Source organism: Populus euphratica, unplaced genomic scaffold, assembly GCF_000495115.2.
Source record: "Populus euphratica unplaced genomic scaffold, PopEup_1.0 scaffold148.1, whole genome shotgun sequence".
Lineage (NCBI taxonomy): Eukaryota > Viridiplantae > Streptophyta > Magnoliopsida > Malpighiales > Salicaceae > Populus > Populus euphratica.
Genome location: NW_011500035.1, coordinates 34,749 through 54,719, shown reverse-complemented (window position 1 = coordinate 54,719; position 19,971 = coordinate 34,749). Strand labels below are relative to the sequence as shown.

The window sequence follows — 19,971 nt, the reverse complement described above, 5'->3', positions numbered from 1 at the left end:
TGGTTGAGAAAACGCCAAGTCGATGCTTTTAGCATCTCCAGCTGCGCTTGAATGGACGAAGGCAATGCCGGGTGTAACTGTTACTCCCTTCTGGTAACGTAGAAATATCGCATGTATCGTCATTGTACCTTGAAAATTTAAACTTTGGCAATCACAACAGAGAAGTGTCAAGACTCGACATTCAGCAGATTCACCGAAGAATGCATAAAGGAGCCTCCCACAGGCATAAAACTCCACTTCATTAATCCTTCAAAATCGGATCCCTTCAACACAGCACAGAATTGCAGCAAGGAATAAATCATTATCCCTCTTCTTTTAGATTTCTGTGAATTGATATCCATGGAAAAAGAGAAGAACGGCTGGCAAAGGCGAGTGTTTTTAAGTACAAATAGCAACAAAATACAGGGACATGCATAACAAAATACAGGGACATGCATAACTAGGAATTTCAATAATCATGATTCATGGATAAAGAGAAGAACGTACTCATGGTCCATGGTCCAGCAGCATGTACACACTCAGGTCTACCTGGAGACAGAATCCCAACAATCAAAGCATGGACTACAGGAGAGAAACAGATGCTCCTGCTTTGGGCAGTTTGTTGATGATCTTCTAGACCTTGGTGAAGCTATCCAAAACTCACTTTACCCATACTACTAACGGGGAAAATAATTCAGTTTCCCATCGTTTAGGGCGGGCGGGACTGCGTTTAGGCCGGGACTGCCTTTCCTATCTGAAGCACCTCAGTTTCTGGGCTGGCTCTAATTGATGCAAATCTCTATCATCTATGATACCATCCAGAAGTTCATTTTTTTTTTTAAAAAAAAACACCTACATAGGAGGAGATGTCTACGTTCTTAGTTTGGATTGAAATTAGCAGCTAAGACATTCTAGAGGTTATATCCTGCGCGAAAGTCATCGAGACCTCCAAATTAAGCTTAAAGTTAGCATTCAGAATTTGTTATATATTTCTTGTTGATCTAGGATTTTTTTTCCCCGACATAATTCTATCTTTCTTTGTATTTGTTGTCTTTATTGTTTTGCTTCCATCGCGAAAGTCATCGAGACCTCCAAATTAAGCTCAAGGTTGGTTAGTCCTGCTCAATGCGACGGGATCAGATACCACTTGGCACTCACATCATAAGTGGAAGGGATCACGGGATGTGGAAGGCTACCCTATTTTGTTGCCAAGAGCCCACTCGGCCTTCCAAGTGAGAAAAAAAGAAGACAATGAATGGAAATGGATACATGGAGGGGAGTAAGAAAGGAACAAGATGTCTGAAAATACTATCAAATATTAAAGAGAGCAGTATCTGTAACAGAAAAAGAAACCCTCCTAACTCAAATTTAGACGAAAAATTAAGTCCAGGCCAAGCATTGAAAACCATCACTAAAGAATGAAAGTCATCAAGAAACATACAAAGTGCCCCAGCGGTAAAAGAAGAGGCTTGTTGAAGTGAAAGCTGCCCAGACAAAGACAATCCACCATGCCATGAACAAAGTAACTTCCTTGACAAAAGCAGTGCAAGGAATGAAATCACACCACAAATGGAATTTCTTAAATGAGTCCCCATCAATCTGAGATAAGCCAAGGAACAGAAGTACCAGTATCGGCATGGCGAAAAACTGCAAAACTACGAGACATAAGTAGTGATTGTGCAGAAACACCTTGGCTCTACTAAAATCCAAATCTGGTATCTTGCTGGCATGTAATCTTTGGTACCAAGATAGCAAAGCTTCGTTCAGATACATTTGCACATTTGGTCTTAAAGCCAAAATTTGGAAGATCCCTGATAGCAACAAGCAACAAAGCCTAAACTTATTGAAATCTGATTCTGTAAATCCCACATTCCCAACTAACATCTCGGCTTCTCCAACAGTACCATTTGAATACATTCCATAACTATAATTTACGTTCTTGCTATAAAGAATTTGAGCAAACGGATTGATCCAAAGCAATGCCGCGAAAACCCCCAACAAATAATTGGCATACAGAATCATTCTACCAAACCATCCACAATAAATCATTGCCAAATGAGATCGAATCTGATCCGTTCCAATCCAAAATGACCTTGCATTCTTGCCAGCAGGTATGTACAAAAACCCCGCGAAACACCCCATTAAAACAGCAACAAAAACCCTCCCAAACCCATCAAGAGAACCAAAATCAAAGTCAAAAACAGAACTTGCAATCCCAGAACAAACAATTAGCCCAAAAACAAACCCCACAACGCCAAAAATCAAACTCAATTGCTTCTCAGACTTCTTAGATGCAGATTTCTCGAATGAGACTTTCGCCAGCGAAACAAATACTTTACACAATACAAAACATGATAAAATCACAGGAATCAAAGACCCATTAACGAAAACCCCATAATCTTTCACCCCACTAGAGTACTCATAAAGCAAGAAACAAGAAAGAGCCACAAATGAGTAAACAAAAGAATACCAATAATCACCGAAATACAGTCTAGTTTGAAGGTGACCTTGATCGAGCTTCAATCTAAAGATCTGAGCTTTATTTTCATCAAACTCTAACTTCTCTTTGGATTTAAAGTTTCTCCTCTTGACCTCAGCATTATTAGTTTTTGAAGATAAATTTTGATACCCGTCAAGCCCAGAACCTGAATCTGAACTAGAGGGCCTTCTAATAGCAGCTCTGATACCGCCGCCACCATTTTGTTGGCCAAGATTTTCTGGTTGGATATAAGTGTGAAGGCCTTGAAGGAAAAGGATTGGAGCTTTGAGGAATGTGAGAAGGAATGAGAGTGAGATTGAGAGTGTGGCTTGGAGTATTGGAGTCTTGTATGTCTGAAACAATTGGAAAAGCATGTTGCTTCTTCTTCTTTTTTAAGGTTAGAGAGAGAGAGAGTGTGCGCTTTAGGAAATGGGAGGTTTTTTTTGTTGGTGAAGATGTCAATGCTGTTTTTCAGGGCCTGTTAAGGTCTGTTTGGATATATTGTGCTTGAGATTGAAGTTACGGTAAAGGTATTGTTTTTAAAAGTATTTTTTCTTTAATTATTATATAAATATATTAAAATAATTTATAAATATAAAAAAAATAGATTCAAATGACTAAAAAGGGCACGAAGTGCTTGTCTTGGCGGTCGCTAGCCTTTGCTTTCATCAGCCAAGGATACGGGGACCCGCAACGCTGACGTGTCTTCATCTTATTTGCTTGGTTTCTGGCGAAAGTTTTACTGTAATTTATATCATGTAACTATACGTGAAATTCAAAAGGCTATTGGATAGTTAACACTTGTCATCATTATGGAGAGGCCAATCCATGTGCAGCTGGTCTCCCTCATTTTGGATAAGTTAATTGTATTTTCTTTATTTTTATGATTCTCCTCCTTTAATAATTGTATTTTCTTTATTTAAGAGATTGCAGGACAATTTGTATATAATTATTTTCTTTATTTTTATGGAAAAAAAAGAAGGAAAACCAAACTATGAATCGAAAAATAAATAAATATTAAAAAATTAATGATAGATTTACACAAAAGAAAAAAAAACTTTGGTTAATGACTCTTTTTGGCCCAGTAAATTATCAAAACTATATAATAGGAAATTAAAATGCTTTTAGTAACACTGTAAAAAAAACAAGTTATCCCAACCATGCACACTAATGTATTTTCATATCCTTTAATTTCAAATAATTATCAAGATTAAAATTAGTAATAAAGAATTCATTTTAGGTCACTATTAATTTCTTGAAATGCTGTTGCAACAAAGACATTTCAGGGGATCCATAAATGAAATAATAAGTCCTTAAGAAATAATAAATAATAAATAAATAGTTAAACAGGGACAAATGAATTACTAACTTTGATACCTCCAATATTGATTTATCTTCATGTCTTTTAGTTTTAGTGTTTAGTAAACATATAAGCAGAGAAGAGGGTCATGATATATAATTTCAATACAGTCACTATTTAATTCGAATTATCAATATATATCACATGGTAATTAAATAATTATCACATTAATCATCTAATAATTAAGAGAAAATCATTAATTAGATTGCCAAATTAGCAAGTCTTTAATCCACGGAAATTATATGATGGAACCAAGAAAATATACATCCAACACCATGATCATGCCATTCCTCCATTTCTTTCCAATATATATATATATATGAAATTAGGGCGAATATTTGTATATATATAGCTCATTATACATCGCAAAACAAGGTTACCCTTTGGTGCCCAGCTTGCCGATCATGGGTGATTTTCGATGCAAGTGATCTTGAAGTGAAGAACACATGGGAGAAATTAAGAGCATGCAATATATATGCTCTCGTCCACCTTTATAATTTATCGTTCCTTAATTTGGTGGAACCATGGGATTAAGCCATGCCTGGCTCGAAACTTAAAGAGATAAGACCATGCAAGTAAAGCACTCATCATCTCTCTATTTGCCTGGATAATTTGGCCATGGATCGATCCACATAATTAACCTCCAAAAACGCAACAAATTATGCAAGTAATCTCTAGGTATATACGTACGCAGGCAGATATCCAATCTGGTTTCTCATGAAATGGTGGATGAAGAGTTCATGTACAAATTAAGAGCAAGGCTCTCTCTCTATACAGGGCTTTCAAGGAGCTGATCAGATCAATTCAGTGCGTCATGCGATCCCAAGATGATCTTGTCGTGCAATCTGATGATCATCTCTCTTAAGATATATAGTAGCTAGCTAACAATTAAGGTGCAATGTTCTCAGCTAGCTAGACGTGAATTATTTTATGAAAAGATTAAGCAACCAACTCTATCATAAAGATAAGGTTGGAACAAGATATCACTCTCCTTGTCGCCTGTCTCCATCCCCTTTTATCTCCACTCCCCATCCTTTACTGTAAAAGTATGTCTATTAAAACTCAAAGGAAAGAAAATTGCACATATATATTATTAAATAACTGCCTAAAAACAATATCTGTCCATCCATAAAATATCTTTGCGTTCTCGACGACTACTCAATCAAGTATCTAAAACAAAAAGTCAAGAGATTTGTCAAAATCCTAGAGGTTGCCAGGGATATTGACGCGCCCATAATCATATATATATTAATATATGAAGCGACCTTTGTTCTAATTAATCATGAAATGGCCCTAATTAATGATCTTGTATGTTTTAGTGGCTAGCTTATACACTAATTAGTGGCTAGCTTATACACTAATTAATAACATGATAATGTCTCACAAATCATGCATTAATGCTACACCAACATTACAACAAGCCGCTACTGGTAAAATGAGAAAAAAAACCCATGACAGGGAAAAGAAAATAGGCCACTACTACAGGAAGAATCTTTTTTCATCAGCTGGCTGGAGCCATGGGAGGTGCAACTGCTACATTGGGAAGGTCTCTTTCATCCTTGTCATTCGTTCTGATATCAGCCTGTGGGACCACCTGTAGGGACACAGAGATAACTCATCAACATGATGGTCATACGAACATTAAGCTTAAGTGGGGCCAGGTTGGAATCATTTCTATTCATCTGATCACATGATGAAATAGTCAAACACTGTGCAGGCAAAATACCATTGCTTTCTTCTCATGCTAGAAATTGGGTGTCACCAACCTGATCTTGTGAAGGATCATAATGCTTATGGTGGGAAGAAAATCTCCTTGTTGATCTCTTATCAACTCTACCCTCCATTCTTGTTCTTGATGCACCAACAACATCTAAACCCAATATATACATGTAAAATAAAATTAACTCACCAAAAGTGCATAAAAAGAACATAACAAGTAGTTATCGATGAATCTACCATCCCAACAAAAATCTTCCAAGGCATATTCGATACATTTTCCTTGTTTTGGACCATTTGTGAAACCACATTTTCCACCTTCAGCAAACGAATTACTTTTCTACGCCCTAATTATACCATTTCAATTAATATCTCTAAAAAAATCTCCCTCCTTTCTCTCCTACCAAACAACATTTTCTTTTGATTTCAGAGTTTCTTACAAACCACCGCTAAAAAATGGCTATTAGCATCGGGACAGTTCATTTCTTGATTTAACAAAGGATTAGCAGCGAAATATTTGTATAGAATCTTTTCAATATATATCAACAACAGATTTAGCAACGGAAAATCCGTTGTTGTTATTTACCTTTTCCCATCTTTTTAGTAATGAACCAAATCAATCTTTATCCGCTTAATCGGATGGAGTATTTTCTTTTGAAATCATTCAAGTTCAAGTCCTTCTTTTACCACTTTCATGACCATCCCCATTGTTTACATCCCATCATTAAGACATAAATTAATCCAAGTATTTACCTAATTAATTAAGAAACTCTCATTTTCTAACACAACATGAAATCATACAAAATTAACATGATATGGAGCCAAGCATGCTTGATCAGTGATCATCAACTCCAACAAAGAACACAGAAAATATCCTCAACAAGAAAGTCAAGATTACACCAGTAGTTAAGCTAAACAAGAAAAACAAAACAAATCATGATTAACATTGATCAAGATCCTTAAAATCCACAAAGGGTAATTGCCAAAATGCACCTCGGGTGCAGTTAACAAACAACGGGGTGTTGTTATTTTTACCTGGGGTGCCATGTTTCTTCTTTCTCTGAGATTTCAAATCAAGAGTTGACTCTGAACTGTCCGGCAAGTACCGGTCCAGACGAAGGAGAGGGCCATTGTTTTCAAGCATTGTACGGACAAACGATGCCTCCATTGATTGCAAGAAGTGCAGGTGTTCCTCGTTTGTCCAGTTATGTTCAGTTTTGTTACCTTTGTTCCTGTTGTTGGACATGTGAGGATCCATGCCACCAGAAAATTCAGCTTGCTGGGATCAGAGGCCGGGAAAAGGATTTATGGTTGGGGCTTTTTCTTCCTGTCGTTGCAATTTTCAAGTGATTTTGGGGTTTCGCCAATGGTTTCATGCCTAGATATATAGAGCTTGTTGTTTAGGGTGGTTTTTTTTTTATTATTATTCTTTAAGAACCCTCCTTGTGGCTACGCTTGTTGACACGAGAGTACTCAAAGTCTGTACTCGCTTTCGTAAATGAACACGTGTATTTTATTTTATTTTTATTTCTTTTCCCTGTATGAATTAGAATAAATATAGTATTCCTTCAAGTTTTAACTAGTAGAATTCAACCCCAATTAATTTTAATGAAGCACATATCATGTTATAGATTTTCTTTCTTTATTTGCATTTGAGATTTACCTTCATAATTATTTTTTTAGTATATACTTTTTCACATTTTCTTAATTTAGTGTGTGAATTTTATTTTATTAAAAAAATATGAATATGTTTTGTCTTTACAGAAAAACACAATGAATCATGTAAAGAAAGATGGGATCAAGTACCCAGTTGAACATGTAATTTTATTTATTTTATTAATTCAATATGTAATTATCCCAGTCAAGAAAACTAGGGTTAATTGAATTATTGTTAATATTTTTTAAAGAGAGAGAGACAGAGAGAGAGAGTACGGTTGGTTTTAGGGTAGTCGAGGAGGTGGGTGGAATGGAGGGGGCATGTAAGTGAAAATATCTCATGAGGGCCAAAAGATCAAAAGGTTGGAACCGAAAAAGAAAGATATTTTCGGGGGACAAGAAAGAATCCTTCTGCATAAAAATCTAACATTCGAGTTTTAGGTTACGCTCCCGGTGGGTTTGATTTTTTTGTTTTGTGTTTATGTTATGACCCTTGTTTTCTCTCCTAATTTACATCTGTGCCCTCCTCCTCCTCCTCCTAATGGTCAAACTCTTGAGCTGTTGACTATCTTTCCTGGTTTACAAGAATTTATTTGTATGCTCCCTAGATTTTCCTTTCATGGCCAGTCCACCATGACCATGCATGATTTTAGATATACTATGACGACTAGTATTTCTCAATTACATTATTATTATTTACTGATGAGAAAATCATATTTGTTGAGACTCCGATAATCAAATAATCGTATGTAAAATAAAAAAAATATAATTATTATATATGTGTATATATGAAGTATTTCAAATGAAGAATACTTGAAATTAGGAATACGTCATACGTATGCATCTTGATGGCTAGAAAGTTGAACTTAATAAATTGGGGGGTAAAAAAGGAAGGGAATAAAAAATAAGTTAAAATAAAGAAATATGAAAGAAAAGATTAGCTCCTAAACAAAGTCCAAATTGGCAAACAAATCTTGAAATTCGAAGAATATCATGACAATGAGCAATATTACCCTAATTTTCAAAGAACACTTCAACAATCGAGATTAAACATTTTCATTGTAACATTTACGATTCAAACATTAAGAAAATGGAACGAGGATTAAAAAAAATAATTAGAGAAGAGCCGTTCCACTCTATGTAGACAAAAAATGATAATTAATAATTAATTGGACCTCTCTTTGCATGTCGTTTATATATATATATTTGAAGTAAAATTATTTGTCATCTCTTTTAATTTAATTTTAATTTTTTTGAATTTAATAGGAATACCATCTACTAGTTTAGCCTTTAACCCAATAAAAACCATGTGCAGGCTGTGCAATGCTTCTTTGGTTTGGAATAAGAGAAGTAAAAGTGCTAAGCTTAATTTAATAGGATTTTCAACTTTGTAGTGGTTTAAAATCAATCTTAATTTAATAAAATTTTTAACTTGTAGTGGTTTAGAATCAACTTGTAGTAATTTAAAATCAACTTAATGATTAGTTCAAAACCTGGTTAGATTTATTCAGATCCTGGTTAGATTTATTCAAACCCTGATTAAATTTGGTAGAACTGACATATTAATTTAATCAAAATTTAATTTGATTTTTTTAAATTTAGAATAAACTTAATGATTTGTTGAGATGATTAGATTTAATAGAACTGACATGTTAATTTGATCAAAATTTAATTTAATTTTTTTTAATTTTATATTTGATTTGATTTTTATTTTTTTGAAAAAACTTAAAATTACATTGTTTTGGATTGATTTTAGCTAATTTTTCCAACCTATAATCCCGGTCTCAAGCTAAAATCACAGATCAAGCCAGTGAAATAAGAATTGAAAGGGATGGTAACGTGCATAGCAAAATATCGAGTAATTCATTGGGCTTTCTTTGTAGTGGCTGGCGTACGTCAAGAGAATTTTCATGGCAGAAGGCTGTTTAATCATGTGTTCACTCGGCCCACAGCCTAATCAAGACGACCCTCATCGTGTGTTGAGCCAAGCCTGCAAGGTCCATGCTCTTTGACCTTTTTCCCTGGCTATTACAAGACCACGTGATGGAAACCCCCCATGCACGTGGGGCTCGATGCCTGTACTAATCACACACTGCCATGTGGTGATATCCATCTGGCAATCCACTTGAATTGACTGCAGACCTCGTGATCATAGGCGAACATGACAGGAACAGCAAGCGGTAGGGGTCGGTCTGCCACGTCAAGGATTGAAATACAAAGAAAGAGAGAAGGAAAGAAATGTCCCTGATTTATTTTAAATATAACTCTAATTATTTAATGTATAATAAATCTTAATTAAAACTAACCTAAAAAATGAATAAATAAAATAAAAATGATACACGCGCACGTATCTTTCGATTTTTAACAAAGAGGATTAGCATGTCACTTCAATCCTTAATCGCCATGTTTTCTTAATATATTTTATCAAATTCGAACATAATTTTCCCACGTTAGAGCCTCTTTGTTTTTTATTTTAAAAATATTTTTAAAAAAATTATTATTTTTTATTTATTTTAAATTAGTATATTTTTAATATTTTCAAATCTTAATATTAAAAATCATTTTTAATAAATAAAAAATATTTTTAATATAAAAAATTATTTAAAAAATAACCATACAACCTCCGACACTAAAAAAAAATCCATAATGCCGTCCCTTTCTTCTTCTTTTTTCATTAAAAATTACCTTAAAATTATACATCCTCACGCAATGTCCTTCATAGTGAACTAAGAACATTTACTGCAAACTAAGGCTTGGCCTAGCAGTGGAAGGAGTTTGTCTCCTTTCACCGCACCTGGGTTCAAATCCTAGCGTGCACGTTTGTCACCCTCGCGGTGCCTTACATGCTTACTGAGTTTGCAGAATATTTAATGGGCCGTGGGGATTAGTCATGGCACGCTCAAGCTGACCTGGACATCCCACGTAAAAAAAAAAAAAAACTAAGAACATTTACCTCCCCAACCTTATATACACACACACACACACATATCATAGACTGTAGACGGGTGGATGATGTACACTAATGTTTTAAAAATTATTTTTGATATGCATATATTAAAATAATTTAAAAATATTAATTTAAAATGAAAAAAAAATCTTTTTTCTATCAGAATTCGAAAGAACAAATATTGTTTGGAAGTTCATCCTGCGTTTAAAAACGAAAGTGAAGCAACAATTCAGAGTGAGGTTTTCATGTACATCTCTAACCTTGAAGAAGAAGTGACTGGAGGCATGCGCATCCATTTTAATGGAAAGTTTCCATGTACAGCTCCGTAAACACGATGATGACTTTGAAGAGATGACATGATCTAATCCATAATCCGGCATGGGAGGCGGATCAACTCTTCACAGAGAAAGGGAGGACTGACGTGATTTTGCTGCATTTGGCAGCACATATATATAAGCTTTGAGAAAATGCCTCGACTCAGAAACTGTTCATGAGCAAATAATTTAAAGCTTGCGTATTGGCATTCACGAAGAACCTCCAAAAAGAGAGACTGCCCCATTAAAACAAACAAAGGCAGCTAGAAATGACCTCAACAGATGGAGATTTTGGAGTGCCTACAAAATTGCTGGAAAGAAATCCTGTAAAAATAAATAAAACAATATCAATCCTCAAAAGCAATGATGAAGATACTAAATAGTAATGCCTTTCATTCTCATAATGAAGATGAGGTGGGTTGCCTCGTCGGACAAGCACTTTTTGGTGATGGAGCAGCAATCATAGGCTCAGATCCTGAAACGCAGATAGAAAAGCCTCTATTGCAACTCGTTTCTGCGGCACAGGTTATGATTCTTGACTCGGAGCAGGCAATCGAGGACCATACTGCCGAAATGGAGCTATCGATCCATTTATCAGAGGATGCGCATGAACTGATAACCACTAACGTTGACGCGGCTCTTCGAGAAGTTTTGACCCCAATTGGTGGTGGTTCAAGTGATTGGAACTCGTTATTTTGGGCTGTACATGCAGGAGGGCGAGCAATTCTTGACGAGGTAGAATCGAAAATTGGGTTCAAAGTAGAGAAACTTGGCGTTGCTAGGCACACACTAAGTGAGTATGGGAATTTGGCAAGTGCTTGTGTGCATTCCTTGTACTTGATGAGATGAGGGAGAGATCTGTCATGGAAGGCTAGGCCAGTAAAGGGAAGGGCTTGAAGTGGGGTGTTCTAATTGGGCTGGGACCTGGTCTAACCATGGAAACCCTTGTATTGAACTGTGTGTCCCTGCTGCGATTACAAGGAAGTCGAGCTCTTGACTGGCTCAATGTCTTCCTTCCATAGCAAGTGCAATCCAAGCTAACAAGATCTCTTTTTGCCACTTGTATGATTGTACTTGTTTTGCAGTATAAACTAAAGGGTTCTTAGCTCTTCTGCTTACGCCCCAAAAACAAACTAGCAGTCTCGAAACAAAAAGAAATAAAAGGCATATGAAAAGGACTAGATGATATTAAACAGGGAAGCAAACTTCGACAACATTCATTATGCAGTAATTTCTTAAATTACAAAACATTCGATCCCAAACACGCAATTTACCATCCAAAAAAACAAGAACATACCATTTTTTTCATTCAAGGTTGGTATGGCGAGATCGAATGACCTCAGGGCTCTGTCCTAAAGCCTCACCTAACTTGTAAACAACCATCTCAAAGAACACAAACAAGGCCCCCTCAAAAACACTTCCCATTGGCATCAAAGGCCTAGATTTCTCCTCTCCGCCATCGCCATCACCCTTATCATCAGCCATGGTCTGTGCTGGCAGATAACAAACCACGCTAGCATGCTTCACACAGGATCCTGTCTCAGGCTGAGCCGTCAACAACAACACTGTAGCACCATACGATCTTGCGAGTGAGCATAAGGCATCAACAGTTGAGAATCCTCCAGGTCCAGCAGAGGCTATGAGGAGGTCATTTGAAGTGATTGGTGGGGTTGTCATGTCAAAGACAAAGTGGGTAGAGATGCCAAGGTGAGCCAGCCTCATGCACAGAGCCTTGAGCATCAGGCCCTCCCTACCAACCCCATAGAGGAAGACACTACCATTTTGGGCTGCCGTGGAAGTGAGAGTGGTGACCATGAGGTCTAAGGGTGGTGGGTGGGGGCCAGTGGGTTTGGCAAAGATGGAGGCCATGTGATTGCATATGCGTGACGCTAGAGAGGACATTGAAGCGGTTTCGGTCCCCATTGTTTTCTGCTGTATGTTTTGTCTTTCGATTCTTGTTTTTAAGTTGTATAGTACATGAAGGGATATCTATCAGGAAGAGTGTGTGGACTGGATTGAGTGAGGAAGTGAACAGAGTAAGCAAAATGCGCCACCCATAAGCAGCTTCCAATTGTAATGACACATGGAGTTACCATATGTTCCAAAAGCGAACCTTAACATAAGACCTCACGTTACCATAGGTTACTCTCGGTTGCGAGAGACAAGTGTTCGATCACCAAAACACGAGTACTTTATTTCGCTTGCTGAATTTTCAGCCACAAAAACTTCTTTTTTCGCTATCTTTTACTCGCCATCTTATAATAACTTCTAAAAAAGCAATGTCGTGCAAAGCTTGCCATCAAAAGGATTAGGGCAACTCTGACCTTCTCATAAACAACAGAAAAATGGTCAGTTGAGCTCATCCTATGCACTTTGCAAGATAATACACACCAAGTAAAACCATAGCCAACAGCAACAAAAGATTCAATTATCCATAAAAGAAAACACATGTTTATTTCCTTCGGAGGAGAACAAGGGTGCAGCTGCAACCAAAAAGTTGTCTCATGACAATTGACAATGCAAGGCTCAAAATCTATTTACAAATTTCAAGTAAAATCACACATGAAAACATACAAATCAGGAAAGGTTACATCTTTGTGTTTGAGAGAAGGTAAGATACATCTTGTTTTGTAACAAAATACCATGAAAGTGCCAAAACTGTCAGCTTCTCAAGTGTCAGATTGGTTTGATAGCCTCTAAACCCCATTAGCTGGAGGTGAAGAATTTTTGTGTGAAGTTGCAGTACCTTCTTCAATCTCTATATCTCTCACACCAGCAGTTAAAGATGAAGTGCCCTCCTTCTCGACACCATTCGCTTCATCATCTTCGTCCTCTAGGAAAGAACCCTTCCGCCTTAGTTCCTTCACTTTCCGAAACTCATCATAATGTGCTCGTCTAAGCTCCCTAAAACTTGAACTTCTATCCGTTTCAGAATCTGACGGTGGAGGAACAAAGAAAGTCCATCAAAATCATGCTGGGAAATGAACTGATGAAAGCAGAACTATTAAAACTACATTAGAGGGAAAGAAAGAAAAGATGGCAATGATTTTGAGAGATCGGTAATCTTGAGCAAGGAGAGGCACTTGCAGAAATATACAAACTAAGAGAGCTAAAAAGATGGCAACAATTTTGCACGAGGGAAAGTGCATACAACCCTAACCGCAAGCACAACAATCAAGGACATTTAAGCTTCAAAGAAAATCATAGCTATATACAATGGTGAAGGTGAAAACCTAACTAAAGAGAACTCGTGTGTGAGCTATATATACATCCTTCAGTTGCTGATGAGATGATTGATGGAATCTAAAAATTTATGTCTGTTAAACAAAAGATTATGAGGGAGAATAGAAGAACAAAAAGCACCCGATACCTTCTGTTTCTTCACAGATACCTTCCCAAGAAATTAATATACATGATAAAAATGATTGGCGCAATGCTAAACTCTCACAAGTTGCAACCACAAGGGAGCAGGGTTAATCATTCAGAGCAGTCATTTCATGCAAAAAATGCAGAAGAAACAGACTTCTCCGAATTCTCTCACAGAGTCCCACTTTCATGTGATCAAAACTGGATAATGGCATGCCAGTACAACAGTGAAAGCAATAACACAAAATTGATTCAAAGATTGTATGGTTGTCTATGCAATCTATGGGTTTAAGTTTAAAGTAAAAACACTTAAACTGAAGAGCAAAGATGCAATGATGGACCTTCTTCATCTTGTTCCATAGGATCAGCCTCATCCTCAGATGATGTCCAGCCACTAGATCGTTTAGTTGGGTTTCTACTTGAGGATGCCATAATATCCAATGCAGACCTCAGATCTTCTGCACGCATTGCATCCTCAATAACCTCATTAAAGCTGCCCCCCCTTGGAGAAAGAGAATCTACAATAGGAAAAAAAAAAAAAACCAGCATGGAACCTTTGGTTAGTGTCTAGGAAGATGTCATATTTTACAGACAAAAATTAAAGAGCATATAAGGAATTCTATCCAATCTTTTAAAGCAGCAAATTTAGTGAAAAAAGCTTTATGCAGTTATCCAGTAATCAAAAAGAAAACTCAAACCAAAATTTGGGAAATACTAGACAAAACTCAAATCATAAAGGCTTGACTCCATCATATTGGTACTCTTGAGAGTTAACACCTGCAAAACACTACTGTACAATTTGATGGACATTCAAATGCTAAGTAAATAACAGTATTGCAAAAAAGAGATAGATCAACATACCATCATCAACATCAATCATGGGGTGATACGGGGTCTTGGGTTCAGTGATTTTCTGCCTCACAGGCTTATTTGCTTCAATTTCCACAAGATTATCCTCGTTCCATTTTACTCCCCTGTTATCACCCCAATACATATGAACAACATGAATACAAATCTTACAACAACTCACGACTAAATAAAAACATAGATGTAAACTAAACTGCAAAGACGGTATAAATCATTAAGAAAAAAACAAACAGGAAAACCCAATTTCTCACTCGAGCAATCAAAATACAGGAATTTACAAAGAACCCACCAATAATAATACTCTACATAAACAACTTCCATAAACTATATTCTATAATCATTAAGGAGAAAACCAAAAACCCATTTTTCTTTGCTGATTCCTAGCATTACAATCATAATACAAACATCCATAGATAACTAAAGAAAAGAAAACCCATGTTTTGTTTATTAAAGATAATTAAGAACACTAGCATGCAAGAATGCAAACAAATGGAAACTGAAAAAATCACTTCATCTTTTTGGCGGCTACGAAACAGCTGCAGATTGACCTGATTCAACAAAGACAGAGAAATTTGTCAAATTCTTGATAAAATCAGATTAAACATACACTTAAATAATAAAACAGATCATTAGAATTAAAAAATAAACAAAAAATTCAAAATTTCTTTCTGGGTTTAGAAAAAATGACAGATTGTGCATGATTTAAGTAAATTTAATGGTAATCAATCAATAAAATAAGGAAATAAATACTATAGAAAGTAATAAAAGTGATTATAATAATTAAATGAAAAGAAAAATGAGAGAAAGAGAAGATAGATCGGTACCTGTTTGTGAAATGTTCTGCTGACTTCTGTTTTGCTAGCAATCAAAAAAATGGCTCGTTTTGGCTTTTACTTTTTTCATTTATCATCTCTTAACTCTCCTGCTGTTTCCAAAACTACCCTTTCATATCTTTAACGGCGTGTTTGGAATTTGGACAAGTAGAAAGAAAGGAAGCATCGAGAAAAACAAAAGTAATTAAACACGGTTTTACTACATCAACCTGAAACATTTCATTTTTTTTAAATAAAAATAGTATAGTTTTAATTTTTTTTTTAAATCAAAGTATATTTTAAATAGATCATAAGTTAATTAGATAAATTTATTAAGCGTAAAATGCTATTTAATTTATTATAAAACCTGATTTAGATTACAAAAATAATGAGTAATGGATTTGAGATTTAATTATAAATGAAGGAATTTATTAAATTCAACTAAAGTAAAGAGTTTAATCTGATAAAATTTATACATTAACATTAACCTTTTTTTAAAAAAAAATCACAAAAATATATTCAAATTCTAGATCACTTAAATTTTTTTTTTTCATTAATGTCAGTTAAGCTCCAACTTATTAAACAGAAGAACTTCTATTTTTATCGATTTTGATGATCCCTCCTTTAAAACCATCCAAACATAACCTAAGCTTATTGAATATATAAATAAATAAATAAATTACCTCACAAAAAATAAAATAAAAAAGAGTGAGAAGCTCTGAAATCACATGTAGATTTGAGCAGGAGAAGAGCAGAGCATCAGCAACTACTACTCTTTATTATTATTCTCTCTTTCAATTGTCACCAAACTGTAAGACTCCTTACTCTTACATGCATGTGCCTTTGATTTTTTCCATAACATATTTTATTTAAAAGAAAATGTTTTGCTTTTTTTTTTTTTTGTCAAGTTTTTATGATTTTCAATGCTAAAAAGCAGCTGGGTTTCTCTCAATTTTCAAGCTTGTGCTCAATCTTTATTTTGGGTCACTTTTACTTTGATGGTTTTTGAGGTGGGAACTTGAGATTTACATGTGATTCAGTTTCTTATTAGTGTATTCAAATCCAGATCGTGATTTTAATCTATCTTTCTGGTTTTTGAAGATGGAAGTTAAGATTTTTAGTTATGTAATAAAAAGAAAACGGGAATGTGATTTGATTTGATTAGATTGCCACTTTTTGTGACAATTGCAATGATGGCATGTGCAGAGATTAGGGGAGTTTTAGTTGCCAATATGAGCAAATGGAGAGAGGTTAGTCGAAAGGTTAATTGCCTGCCGAATTCAGTGTTTGTTAACAATGATGTTTGATTATGCGTTCAATAACTTTTAGTGGTGTTAGAAACCTAAATCAAATTATTAGTGAATATACAGAGGGATACGGTATGTGGATAAGGTAGATTGAGTTGGAATTCTCTGTAATGTGGATTGTTTCTCATTGTATTTCAGGATTGTTAATCAACGATCAGGAGAGTAATCTATTCAGAATCGTGAAGTTTGTTCCTTCTAAGACTTGAATGTTAGAAGGAACAACTGATTGATAAGATTAGACAACACAGAGATGTTCTCGTTGTTTTATGGCCTTTGGAAGTATATGTTTAGTAAGACAGAGCTTCATGTGCTTATTCTTGGGATCGACAAGGCTGGGAAGACGGTAATGCTTTTCTTTTGCCTTGATAGTTGAATCCATCATAAGGTTTACAGAATTGCTCTTTTCATTTATCTATAGTTGCCAGAGAGTTCACTTATTGTCAAGTTTTGTTTGTGAATTGGTAGACATTGCTGGAGAAACTGAAGTCATTATACTCAAACTTGGAAGGCCTCCCTCCTGATCGAATTGTTCCAACTGTTGGACTTAATATTGGTCGTATTGAAGTGGAAAATTCAAAACTGTTGTTTTGGGATCTAGGAGGTCAGGTATGTAAAGTTGATAAAAAATTATAAACTTTCTGAAACTGTCTAAAATCTACACAGGTTGGGTTTTCTTTTGCTTGGCAAGGCTTAAGTGTTTTTTACATTGTTGTGGTTGTGCCAATTCCATTGCAATGGAGGCACTCTGCTGAACAACAGGCTTTGAATCAGATTTTAAATCCGTGGTCTTATGTATCATAAAAATACTCCAGGTTATATATTATGTCATGCTTATTGTTGTTAATTAAAAGAAAATTATGCATAAGCTCTGTCTAGGTGTTACTACAACTTTTATGTGAGAAACAGGCTAACATAATGTGAGATTTCAATTAGAAAAGTGATTATATTCTTTGGTTTTTGGTTTTATATGATGTGTTACACTGAATATGCAACATGCTCAATGTTTGAGGTATCTCTACACATTTCTCTTGCCAGCCTGGTCTTCGCTCAATTTGGGAAAAATATTATGAAGAGGCACATGCTTTGATTTATGTAATTGATGCTGCTTGCCCATCCCGTTTTGAAGATGCAAAATCTGAGTTGGGTAAGTGACATTCTATGGCCACAGTTTTAATCGTAATGAAGATCTTACTATTGGTAATAGAATGATGCACTAAAACCTTGAACATGTTTTAACAGAAAAAGTTCTTAGGCATGATGACTTGCAGGGAGCCCCTCTTTTGATATTAGCAAACAAGCAGGTATGACCTACTGTACCTCTATTGTCATATTGCTTGTTGATCTTGCATATAATTAAGCAAAATGTAAGTTTTTGTTTCTTAGACATAAATTTTATGGCAGGATCTTCCTGATTCTGTATCGGCAGATGAGCTTGATCGATATCTAGACCTTAAGAAGTTGGATGAAAGGGTTTACATGTTTGAAGCTGTTTCAGCATATGATGGGTAAGCACATGCTAGAACTTTAGGTTCATTTCTGCCTGAACAATAGAGGCTCAGAAAATAATGTTGAAATCTGACAACCAATCTCAGCATCCAAACACCACCTCACAGATTGATATTTAATTGCAGTATGGGGATCAAAGAAAGTGTAGAGTGGCTCGTGAAGGTAATGGAACGAAGCAAGAGAACTGAGATGTTAAGAGCTCGTGCAGGTTTAACAGGCCCTGGGGCTTAGAGACTGTGTCCGATGCAGTTGTTTGCCCTGTATGTTGTAGCAGCTGTAAATAAACAGGGATTAACTTTGAGTCTACATGAAGAAGTCAATCCATTTTTCAACCTCCCCTCCCCTGCCGCAGCACAGCCTTCTCATTCATGCTCAGTATACAACACTTCTACTCTTGTAATGCAATGGAGCAAGTCAGAGGAGGGAGAACACTCCCTGCTGGAGTGACCAAGGTTGCTGGCGTAATATGTTACTACCTTTGCCACTTGAAATGTTTTTACTACCAAATTTTAAAACTGCTGAGGTGCATTAATTTCTCATTCAATGATATTAGAGGAGTTAAAGATATCATTTGCTCTATTTATCATAGAATTCTAATTGTTGTTTGATCAGTTGAGACCCACAAGATGTTTTTAAGAGATGCAAATTTATAGAATGCGTGCCTAGTTGCCTTGTTCTATTCAATCCTAAGGAGTTTCTCTTGTTTTTTCATGATGGGAGTAAGATGAAGCTTACAAGAGATGTGAGATTCTTTTTTTGTTTTATTTTCCTATTTTTATTTTATATTTATAATGGAATCAGCCATTAATCAATGAGGAAAGTCTAGCATTGCACAGTGAGCTGTCAAAAAGAGATGGCACTCATGAGTAGCATATTTGTAAGTTCCGCGGTTCTGCTCGACACCTAGCCAAGGTAACCTAGACAGATTTTGCTTCGCTGTTTTGTTTGAGCAAAATAAATGCTACGAATTGAGTTCAAGAAAATCAGCAGCACTGAATTATGGAATTCGAAAAACAAAAGCTAATATTGGTCGCGGGTTGAAGAAGGGAAGGCTGTCCCACAAGGCACTAGCCATGGTTTTTGCATGCATGATATTCCCATTTTCCCTGTCCAGATTAATCCAGGCAGGAGAGCTGAGTACGCTGGAGGGATCTTATATTCAGAAAACGGTAAACTCAAGAATGTCTTGGAATGCTGAAAAATTATGTATTGGAATTCAGATATAAGGTTACATTCATATATCAGACATTCAGAGTTTCATCCTGATAGAAAAGACTTGAGATGAATAAGCAATGAAGGATACAAATCTACATCCTAAGCTGGTTTTCTTTCATGAAAATTTAGTTAACCAAAATAGCGTCTTGCTTCAACTTGGCGAGTCTGCAAATGGACATGCATGCTTGCGTGCTGATTAGTTTGGAACAGCATGACCTGCAGGTCTGACTCTTTCCTTCACCAACGGCTGCGGTTCTAAGAGGAACGAAAGACAAGAGGAAGAAGAAATGTCAAGTTTGTGCAGCGGAATAGTTATATGAAGATGAACAAATATCTTGAAGATAGAACAACCATACAATAAGTTCCAAAAGGAAAGGCAAAAGAACAGAAGAGGTATCACCAAAATATTTACCGGGGGGGGGGGGGGGGGGGAAATAAATCAAGGAA

General features: G+C 35.8%; 7 protein-coding genes across 12 annotated transcripts in view; 2 read left to right on the top strand and 5 right to left on the bottom strand.

The window, feature by feature from the left end:
* Positions 1 to 1,275: 1,275 nt before the first annotated feature.
* Positions 1,276 to 2,932, bottom strand: LOC105142640 (transmembrane protein 161AB protein). Its single transcript, XM_011050368.1, has one exon. The coding sequence runs from the start codon at positions 2,830 to 2,832 to the stop codon at positions 1,408 to 1,410; it is 1,425 nt and encodes a 474-aa protein (XP_011048670.1). The 5' UTR covers positions 2,833 to 2,932; the 3' UTR covers positions 1,276 to 1,407.
* A 2,064-nt stretch (positions 2,933 to 4,996) lies between these two features.
* On the bottom strand, positions 4,997 to 6,954 carry LOC105142639 (uncharacterized). Its single transcript, XM_011050367.1, has 3 exons — positions 6,570 to 6,954; positions 5,585 to 5,688; positions 4,997 to 5,412 (listed from the first exon to the last, which is right to left on the bottom strand). The coding sequence occupies exons 1-3, from the start codon at positions 6,790 to 6,792 to the stop codon at positions 5,320 to 5,322; spliced, it is 420 nt and encodes a 139-aa protein (XP_011048669.1). The 5' UTR covers positions 6,793 to 6,954; the 3' UTR covers positions 4,997 to 5,319.
* Positions 6,955 to 10,339: 3,385 nt separating this feature from the next.
* LOC105142638 (Sugar isomerase (SIS) family protein) lies at positions 10,340 to 12,455 on the bottom strand. Of its 3 annotated transcripts, none has more exons than XM_011050365.1 (2): positions 11,749 to 12,455; positions 10,340 to 10,567 (listed from the first exon to the last, which is right to left on the bottom strand). In XM_011050365.1, exon 1 carries the CDS (start codon positions 12,372 to 12,374, stop codon positions 11,757 to 11,759), a length of 618 nt encoding a protein of 205 aa, XP_011048667.1. In that variant the 5' UTR covers positions 12,375 to 12,455; the 3' UTR covers positions 10,340 to 10,567; positions 11,749 to 11,756. The 3 variants fall into 3 exon arrangements, with proteins under 3 accessions (XP_011048667.1, XP_011048666.1, XP_011048668.1); XM_011050364.1 differs by lacking the exon at positions 10,340 to 10,567 and adding an exon at positions 10,628 to 10,775; XM_011050366.1 differs by lacking the exon at positions 10,340 to 10,567 and adding an exon at positions 10,628 to 10,762.
* LOC105142637 (chalcone synthase-like) lies at positions 10,782 to 11,737 on the top strand. Its single transcript, XM_011050363.1, has one exon. It carries the CDS (start codon positions 10,815 to 10,817, stop codon positions 11,298 to 11,300), a length of 486 nt encoding a protein of 161 aa, XP_011048665.1. The 5' UTR covers positions 10,782 to 10,814; the 3' UTR covers positions 11,301 to 11,737.
* A 409-nt stretch (positions 12,456 to 12,864) lies between the features above and the next one.
* I-2 (phosphoprotein phosphatase inhibitor) lies at positions 12,865 to 15,579 on the bottom strand. Of its 2 annotated transcripts, XM_011050360.1 has the most exons (5): positions 15,509 to 15,579; positions 15,194 to 15,232; positions 14,679 to 14,791; positions 14,159 to 14,335; positions 12,865 to 13,386 (listed from the first exon to the last, which is right to left on the bottom strand). In XM_011050360.1, exons 2-5 carry the CDS (start codon positions 15,196 to 15,198, stop codon positions 13,148 to 13,150), a joined length of 534 nt encoding a protein of 177 aa, XP_011048662.1. In that variant the 5' UTR covers positions 15,199 to 15,232; positions 15,509 to 15,579; the 3' UTR covers positions 12,865 to 13,147. The 2 variants fall into 2 exon arrangements, with proteins under 2 accessions (XP_011048662.1, XP_011048663.1); XM_011050361.1 differs by lacking the exon at positions 15,194 to 15,232 and having other exon boundaries at positions 15,509 to 15,576.
* A 587-nt stretch (positions 15,580 to 16,166) lies between these two features.
* Positions 16,167 to 19,020, top strand: GB1 (GTP-binding protein 1). 3 transcript variants are annotated; one of them, XM_011050358.1, is made up of 8 exons: positions 16,167 to 16,307; positions 16,703 to 16,746; positions 16,942 to 17,146; positions 17,269 to 17,409; positions 17,839 to 17,947; positions 18,043 to 18,104; positions 18,205 to 18,308; positions 18,417 to 19,020. In XM_011050358.1, exons 3-8 carry the CDS (start codon positions 17,054 to 17,056, stop codon positions 18,538 to 18,540), a joined length of 633 nt encoding a protein of 210 aa, XP_011048660.1. In that variant the 5' UTR covers positions 16,167 to 16,307; positions 16,703 to 16,746; positions 16,942 to 17,053; the 3' UTR covers positions 18,541 to 19,020. The 3 variants fall into 3 exon arrangements, with proteins under 3 accessions (XP_011048660.1, XP_011048659.1, XP_011048661.1); XM_011050357.1 differs by lacking the exon at positions 16,703 to 16,746 and having other exon boundaries at positions 16,168 to 16,307; XM_011050359.1 differs by lacking the exon at positions 16,703 to 16,746 and having other exon boundaries at positions 16,170 to 16,307; positions 18,435 to 19,020.
* A 459-nt stretch (positions 19,021 to 19,479) lies between these two features.
* The window catches only part of LOC105142634 (chromosome transmission fidelity-like protein), a 2,419-nt gene continuing 1,927 nt past the window's right edge, over positions 19,480 to 19,971 (bottom strand). The window contains exon 3 of the mRNA XM_011050356.1: positions 19,480 to 19,779. Within this exon, the coding sequence (XP_011048658.1) occupies positions 19,721 to 19,779 (59 nt within the window). The 3' untranslated portion in view covers positions 19,480 to 19,720. The remainder of the gene's footprint in view (positions 19,780 to 19,971) is intronic.